General features: G+C 35.8%; 1 protein-coding gene across 1 annotated transcript; it reads right to left on the reverse strand.

Annotated features, from left to right (window-relative positions):
• Positions 1 to 4502: 4502 nt before the first annotated feature.
• On the reverse strand, positions 4503 to 5042 carry LOC137624719 (protein FAM200C-like). The gene has a single exon (XM_068355672.1). The coding sequence runs from the start codon at positions 5040 to 5042 to the stop codon at positions 4503 to 4505; it is 540 nt and encodes a 179-aa protein (XP_068211773.1).
• Positions 5043 to 9348: the final 4306 nt, after the last annotated feature.

The raw sequence follows: 9348 nt of genomic DNA on the forward strand, positions 1-9348 counted from the left end.
TGTACTCGGAGCTCGATACCTAATTCAACCTAAATTACTTTACTCTAATTTACTTTCATGTTGCTTGAGTGATGTTGTCGTTGCAATATCAAGTCATTTCCATTTAACGTGATTGAATCATGATGAATCTGATACTATATTGCGCTATTAGTATTTATCATAGATTTCTATTTTCGTCAGTATATCTAGACGTATTACCTTTTCTCCATTTTTGCCATATAATACGTAATTGTAGACATGAAAATTGAATTTCCTTGTACATCAGGGATGCATATCACCTTACAGGAGAAGAACTTTGTCCTATGCAACAACCCTTGAAGGATTAATATGTCTGACATGGATTACATGGAATGAGTTCTTTGCTTCATAGTCAACATTTCATTAATTCAAAAGTCATTTGATTATGGTATGAAAGTGTTTTTGAGTGTTTTAGAAACATTGCTTTTGCTATGATGGATATAATTATGCAATAGCAAGTATCCACAGACAAAACTAATTCTAAACTGGCATATATATGCTTGCAATCAAGGACAGAGACATGATTCATAAGCATTCAATTAATGGCTTTTGCGTTTTCAAAAGCTTAATCACAGCCAATTTGCAGAACACTCGACGTCATATTCGACATTAATTGATACGACTCTCGGTGAATAATTCCAATCATCCTCACAAAATACTCACCCTTATGGAGTCTTTGACGTAGAATAACAAATTCCATTAACAGAATCATTCCAGCACAGTGAAGCTACCATAGATGAGAGATTAATAAATCTCTCTTATATAAACTTTATCTTGACTAACTTTTATAGCTTTTGCAATTGTTAGTCAGAACTGAATCCTTCGGGATATCATAGGAATATAGAAAAGTCTAAGTTTCTGGAAGTTGACTTTTCCTAGTAACCAGACGTCAACACTCTTTGATGCTGCTCTCACTTTACCAATCAAATCGGAAGAGAAATCCAAATTTGAAATATGCTCAGAAAAGTTATAATGAGAGTCATCGATTATATATGCAATGATTTTATGATACGTGTTCCTTAATCAGCATTTACTCTTTGTTACAGTTACATTAGATCAAATCAATGCTAAAGATACTTTAGCTAAAAAGTCTTTTATTAAAATAAATACATTATTAAAGCCTGAGGCATTTGGCAGTTAAATACAGATATGGAAATTATGAATCTATATTTCTCATAATTGGGCCTGAGATAAAAATCAGTTATTTAGAGTATCACTATAGAGCAAACATTATTTTCCCATACATACAATAAATGCAGTAAATTAAGGGGAGGGAAAAATAAAGCGAAAATGACCAATCAGCAGTTTTTGAGAAAAACCGCTGAAGCTCAGACACACACACACACACAAAATGAAATCCAAACCTTGTTTAGTTCCTAATGCTCAGTTGTAGATTTTATCTTTTCTAACTACTACTGCAGGGTTCAGAGCTGCCAGCAGTTGGTGTCAAGGGTGGAATGTCCTTGACACTTTTGTTCCTTGGGAAGGATTGTAGAAGTCATTCCAGAACAAGTTGGATTGCTAAGAAACATCTCTATTGTTATGAAAGCATAATTAAATGTCCAAAAAATGTCTCTACTATAGGTACATTATAATTACAGGAATAACCCCATGACGTCGGTTCAACACAAGGCAGCTCTGACTTCATGTCGCTCACCCTTAAATATCAAATGCAAAATTAAAATCCATGTTATGCCGTTTTACTCGACTTTGTTGGTCTCTACATCGTGCAATAACGGTGAAGTATTATATTGTAGGCATCAGGTTGTAAGTACTTTTTTATTTTTCGTACGTGTATAGGTAAGGTAGGAGTCCTTTTATGGGGGTGAATATCCCACCTACGTCGAAAATCGATTTACGTCGGGTCTCTTGGAGCCAATTAAGGGCGCACTGTATGTTATGTAAATTTTGACATTTTAGGTGATTTCCTAATCTTTATTTGATGTCATCTTTTAGCATTACGGATTTTGTTGTTTATAAATAGCTTGAAAGAGTTCAGTTAATCATCAAAGCTTTTACTAATAACATAACGATCTTAATCTTTGAATAGGTCCTAATATACAAGGAATTCTATTTGATTCTAGAGGAGGAAATATTTCTATATAAGTCATTAATTAAAGAACTATTCCTTTTGAAATACTTCCTAATTTTATTCATAATATTTTACATTTATATTTAGTAGGCTATGATCCGACTCTTATTTCCTGGATAACCAATCATAGCCTGAGGATTATAAGAATTTTTACCCTTTCCTGGAATAGAGTTGTGCCATTTGTACTCGACTGTCTATCTATAGGAATTTAGTTTACGTCCAATGGGATCTTGACATAAGACCTCCGTTATATCAACAAAATTGTATCTAGTGTCCTCTTGTATTCGGATGAAGACCAAATCCTAAACTTACATTTCACAATAACAAGTTTTAGCCACGCCTCTCTACACCTAATATTCCTAAATGAAAAATGTATGTCCGCATACCTTTTGCCATCTGCTCAGTAGTCACAATACAGTTATTAAATTCCTTGGTGTAGATATTTGATTATGCAAGCTTCCTAGAAAACAGGCTTCTAAATTCCTTCATAAAGACTCACTCGCTAATTTGATGCGATCTTTGGTTGTGTATTGCTTTACTTAGCAAAAATATAAGGTTGGGAAATAAGTTGGAGCCAACAATAGATTACTGTAAGTGAGAAGTGATTCCCATTTGAGAGTCAGCCATCGTTGTGGAAGTTCTTTGAAAACAAAATAATTTTCGAATACAAAAGATCAGTGTTAGAAGATACAAAACATCTTTCTCGTGCAATGATTTCAAAATGGTTACGTAAGTAATCTAAGCCTATTCTCTCCATTATGGAATTTCTGTAACTGTCAAGCAGCGTGTACCATCCCTAAGCAACCAGATATTTTCCAGTTTAGGTCTACATGAAAGTCGACGTTCTCCTTATTGAAAACAAAGGCCTGTTCAGTTTTTAGATCTGTGTGCAGGTACCCGTTAGGGGATAACTGAGAAGCGAGTTGAATGTAACTAAACTATTAAACAATCATCAAGTTTTCACACAGCGCCTTGCGAGTAGGAACGTCATAAAAATTAAAACATAAAAAGCATGAATTGCCATGAAAAGACAGGATGGTCTATACCAGTGCAGGATAGAGCGAGTGATAAGATAAACAAAATCAAAACCTTTACAGCGCACGAGCGGGTATGAAACACGTGCGGCACATGGCTCCCCCTTAAAAAGGACATACATTTGGGATAGGGCGCCCTGGTCTACAGAGGCGTACCTATTGGCGGGTCATCTGGCAGGAGATATGCAGGATTTAGGCCATCGGTTTTCAACCTTTATCCCTCCATTCCTCCCTTTATGAATTCTCAGCATTCGCATGGCTCCCCTTCATTTTTCTCCCAAATTCCACCCTGCCAAAAAAAAAAAAAAAAAAAAAAAGAGAGAACACCTTTGCTTTATTACAAAGTTTACAGTCATAATTATCTTATATTGGTAGATTTCTGTGATATGCTTGACTTACATTACTAGCCTACAAAAGTCTAGCATACAATAACAAATTTGATTTGGATGGAAAAAAGTTCAATTAACCTCTGCATATTTTATCAGGAAGGCTGATATTGTTTCTCTTCAGTCAGTTGACGAATCCGAGGTTATGTCGCTGACAATGCACATTTCATGTCGTGGTTCACATCCAATCGGTTCCTCCTTTTATTCTTGATTTGTAGAAGGTTGGAGAAACCAGACTCACATAAATTGGTAGTTGAAAAAGGCAAGAGTTGTCGAAGTGCAATCTCACTGACTTTTGGATGTGACTGATGCACCAAACACCAGAATACATTCAGAGATTTTTCTTCATGGAGATCTTCGGCATCAGAATCACGTTTGAGATCAAGGAACTTGTCCTGAACATCACTGATGGTAGTAATATCAAGAGTGCCAGAAAATGGATTCCTTACCAACTTCCCTTCTTCCTACTTGAATTCTGGGAAGTACATATTACGTTCACTTCCCAAGGATCTCAGATGCTGAGTGATTCCAGTTTTAAGTAATGGGTCAAGCAGACTATCTTCTTCATTCTCATCAAGGACAGCTGAAAGGTTTTCAAACATGGCAACATTCTCGGCACCGACTTTACTTTGCCAATTCTGGAGCTTGGCAAGAAATCCATGAAGACAGTCCATCAGGTGAAACACATTTCTTTCCTTGCCCTGTAGCTTCAGGTTCAACCTATTTAGCTGCTTAAATATATATGCTAAATGTGCAAGAAGTGGCTCCCACAAAACCTCATTGAAGTGACTCAGATATTTTTTCCCTTGCATTTCCAGGAACAATTAAAACTCCCCCAAAGTTCAAACACTCGATTCAAAACATTGCCCTTGGAAAGCCAGTGCACTTTGGAGTAAAAGAGGAGAGCTTCATGCTCCGACTCCATGTCTCTACAAAGGTTCTGGAAAAAGCGTGAGTTCAGAACTCCAGCTTTTACAAAGTTGACGCATTTGACCACTGCCTCCAGAATCTTGCAAGCTCATCAGGGAGGTTTTTCGACAGCGGTGCAAAACAATGGATCATACAATGAACCCTATTGGCATCCGGAGCTACTTCCTTGACACGCATCTGAAACCCTGATTTTGACCCCAGCACCGCTGGAGCCCCGTCTGTGCAGACTCCACAACAATTTTCCCATGAGATCCTGTTAGCTTTGAAGAAAGAAGATAGCTTTTCCACCACATCTTCAGCTTTTGTGGTGGTCTCAAGCTCTGTACATAATAGATAATCTTCCTTGATATCACACAAAAAAACATACCTAACAAACACGAGTAGCTGTGCACAAGAACTCACATCCGTTGACTCATCCAGTTGTATTGCAAACCTACCACCTGGAGATGATTTGATCTCCTGTATCACTTTTTCCTTTATGTCATCTGGCATTTCATTAATTCTCCGCTTCACTGTGTCTTTTGACAAGGAAATTTGTTGAATTTTACGTTCACTTGCTTCTCCAAGAACACGCTTGACCATCTTTAAAGTACATGGCTTAACCCTGGATAGGTACGGTCCTCGGACACCCCTTTAAGGGTATACTCGGACGCGAACGACCCCGACGCCAAAAAAAATTCTTGAAAAATCAGTTTTTGCAGTAACCTCCTTTTTTCTTTTGCCAAAAAAAACTTCAATGAATGCTTAAAACAACTGTAAAGATAAATACTACTCATCTGCAGAAAAACTATTTATTATAAATATTTAAAAAAATTAAGTAGAAAAAAAAAAAGACCTGACATAAAAATTTATAAAAAAAAAGTTTATACATATATACACAAATCCTTTTAGGAATTGATTCTTGAATGTTTAGGACACATCTTGATGTATTTTGGATGAAGTCAGACCCATGGAGGTGAAGATCTGAAATGAGAAAAAAAGGGTAACTTTTTTTGGCCCAAAAAAATTGTCCAAATTTCATGAATTTTTTTGGGTACCCAAATAAAATAGGAAGTGGCTAATTTTTTTAGGGAATAAACATATGTTATCCTAAAATAGAAATATGTAAAAAAATCTTTATTATTTTGTAAATTACATTTATATCAGGGGCCATATCTAAAGGTAATTTTTTGAGTACTTGGAAATTTCGTAAAAAAATACATATATTTAATATATAATATGATATTTATGCAGGTAAAAATATACCAAAATATGGCATCTTACGCTTCGGATATGTCCACAAAATGGCCGCCAACCACACTGACTCAGACTCCCTAATCTGCCACTTGAAATGTAGGAAGGGTATGTCAATTTCAAGGTGTTATTTACTAATCTAATTATTCTTGGATATGCATAAAATTGTATGGTGGGTTGCTGGATAATTGTCGATTATTTTACGACTATAAAATTAAAATTCTGACCCAAAAAATTTTTTTTGAAGGGAAATAAAATCGAAAAAAAAAAATGTAAAACAATATTTTAGCTAAAAAAATTTGATGATATTCAATCAAAAAAAAAGTAAACAAAATTTTCCGACAAATAAACATCTAGAGGAATCATTACTCTGTGATAGTTCCTTAGTACGTAGTAATTTTGAAAGAATTGGGAAAAAACGAAAAAATGGCAATCACCGGAAAATCGAACACATACCTATATATACGCCATATCTGGCTAAAAAAAAGATAGGCATGGGTAGCCAGATCATCTAGAAACACTTTCCAACACTATAAAAATATAAGTTTTGCGACACTACTTGCCAATTCCTTACGGTAACATGACTAAGCAAAAAAATGCAAAACAAATAAAAAGGGGCACTCGTGGAAAAATGGCCATTCTAATATACGGCATTTCAGAAAAAAAAAATTTCAGCCACGTGCTAGGCAAACCATCAAGGCATATTTTCCGACAAATAAACATATAAATGAAATATTACTCTGTGATAGTTCCTTAGTACGTAGTAATTTTGAAAGAAATGGGAAAAAACGAAAAAATGGCAATCACAGGAAAATCGAACACATACTTATATATACGCCATATCTGGCTAAAAAAAAAATAGGCATGGGTAGCCAGATCATCTAGAAACACTTTCCAACACTATGAAAATATAAGTTTTGCGACACTACTTGCCAATTCCTTACGGTAACATGACTAAGCAAAAAAATGCAAAACAAATAAAAAGGGGCACTCGCGGAAAAATGCCCAACATTCTAATATACGGCATCTCAGATAAAAAAAAAAGACATGCACGTGTTAGCCCAACCATCAAGGCACACTTTCTAACACATAAACATGAAAAAAAAATCAATAATATACGGCAATTCCTTACTACGTAGTAAATTTTTACAAATATTGAAAAAAAAACAGAAATTGGCAACCGCAGTTAAATACCCAATATACCAATAACTACGTCGTATCTGACAAAATCAAAATCACGCATGGGTAGCCAGATTATCTAGACACACTTTCCAACATTAAAAAAGCAAAAGTTTTACGACACTATTTCGCAATATCTTACGGAAAAATGACTTGGCAAAAAAATTAAAAAAAATTAAAAAGGGACACTCGCGGTAAAATGCCCGACATTCTAATATACGACATCTCAGATAAAAAAAAAGACATGCACGTGTTAGCCCAACCATCAAGGCACACTTTCTAACACATAAACATGAAAAAAAAAAGAATAATATACGGCAATTCCTTACTACGTAGTAATTTTTACAAATATTGAAAAAAAAACAGAAATTGGTAACCGCAGTTAAATACCCAATATACCAATAACTACGTCGTATCTGACAAAATCAAAATCACGCATGGGTAGCCAGATCATCTAGACACACTTTCCAACATTAAAAAAGCAAAAGTTTTACGACACTATTTCGCAATATCTTACGGAAAAATGACTTGGCAAAAAAATTAAAAAAAATTAAAAAGGGACACTCGCGGTAAAATGCCCGACATTCTAATATACGACATCTCAGATAAAAAAAAAGACATGCACGTGTTAGCCCAACCATCAAGGCACACTTTCTAACACATAAACATGAAAAAAAAAAAGAATAATATACGGCAATTCCTTACTACGTAGTAATTTTTACAAATATTGAAAAAAAAACAGAAATTGGTAACCGCAGTTAAATACCCAATATACCAATAACTACGTCGTATCTGACAAAAACAAAGTCATGCATGGGTAGCCAGATCATCTAGACACACTTTCCAACACTAAACAAGCAAAAGTTTTACGACACTATTTGGCAATATCTTACGGAAAAATGACTTGGCAAAAAAATGAAAAAAAATGAAAAAGGGGCACTCGCGGTAAAATGGTCCTCGTGGTGATGAACGACATTTTAACTAAAAAAAAAAACATGCACATGGTAGCCAAACAATCCACCAAGACTTTCCACAACTGATAACCTATACAAGTTGCACCATTCTACGACAATTTCATAATACGTAATAACTTTGATAATTATGCAAACTACCTCAGAAGGGTAAACTCGGACGCGAACGACCCCGACGCGTCTCAGAAATCGGGGAAGGAGTACAGCTACAGCAATGCACATCTGGACACTACTAGAGCGTGTAGGGGAGACACCTCCTGCAGGTCGATCACCCACAAATTCAGTCACAGGGGTGAGTCACGTGAGAAAAACCTGTTTTTTTTTGACGCTCGGGGTCGCAAACGACCCACCGTACCTATCCAGGGTTAATTAAGATTTCACCAATTGTGTGGGACTTCTTTTGCTTCTCTATTTCAAGGGCAGCCTCATATGATGCCTCAAGTACGCTTGAGGTCTGTTGTTGGAAAGCACCAGTCGCATCCAGTTTCTGTTTTCCCAAACTACTTTCATGGCGCCTGAATAAATCGGGGTCTTTCTCAGCATACTGTGGATGGAGGGTGAGCAAATGATGCTTCAACTTACTAGGCCTCATAGAATTGTTCCCCAAAACTTTGAAACACAGTACACACTGAGGTTTATCAACGCCATCAGCGAGGATTGATGTAAATCCGTAGCTAATGTACTCTTCACTGTACTTCTGCTTCTTAGTAACACTAGTAGCCATAAAAAATCTAGGGAAAATAAAGAAGACAGAACATCAGAACAAACATTAACTTATAAGACAAAAGAATGATAATGAAGGACAGATAAATAGGACAAGTGATGAAATGACAAACACACAAATATCCAGAATGCAGAGAAACAACAGCAAAAAGTAGTACAACAGGTATATTAATTTTTTCAACAATAAGCAGAAATCAATATCTCAATGAACTACTAAAATATCAACGGAAAACAACCTTCTGATTGCAAAAAACTAATCTTTTAACAACCACCAAAAAACCACCAAAACAACAACGCCACGTTGAACCACACCGCAGCCACTCCAACTTCCCAACATAACGATTACAATAATATAACACACATCAAGCAAATCGCATATATATTCACAAACATGTATCTAAAAGAACCAGGTATGAATACAATGGCGGGAAGCGGTAGACTGTGACGAAAAAACCGTGACGTCATCCAAGATGGCGGAAAACAGGTGCCACACGATTTTTCGCCGCGAAAGTGCGATCAGTTGCCGTGAAAGGTCGAAATACGCATTCATTTTCCGCGTTTCTATCACACCTACACTGCAAAAACAATTGTAATTTCGCACAAATACATACATACACACGTACACGCACATTCGTAACAATATTATGTAACAAAATTTCATTCTCAACTTATCAATTGAAAAAGAAAATTTTCTTTGCCAGGACAGTGATGCAAATATTTTTTTTATTCAGATTTCTAACATTATTTAGAAATGTATAATTTGCAACAGCCTACCATGGCCC

This window comes from Palaemon carinicauda, chromosome 31, assembly GCF_036898095.1.
Source record: "Palaemon carinicauda isolate YSFRI2023 chromosome 31, ASM3689809v2, whole genome shotgun sequence".
NCBI lineage: Eukaryota > Metazoa > Arthropoda > Malacostraca > Decapoda > Palaemonidae > Palaemon > Palaemon carinicauda.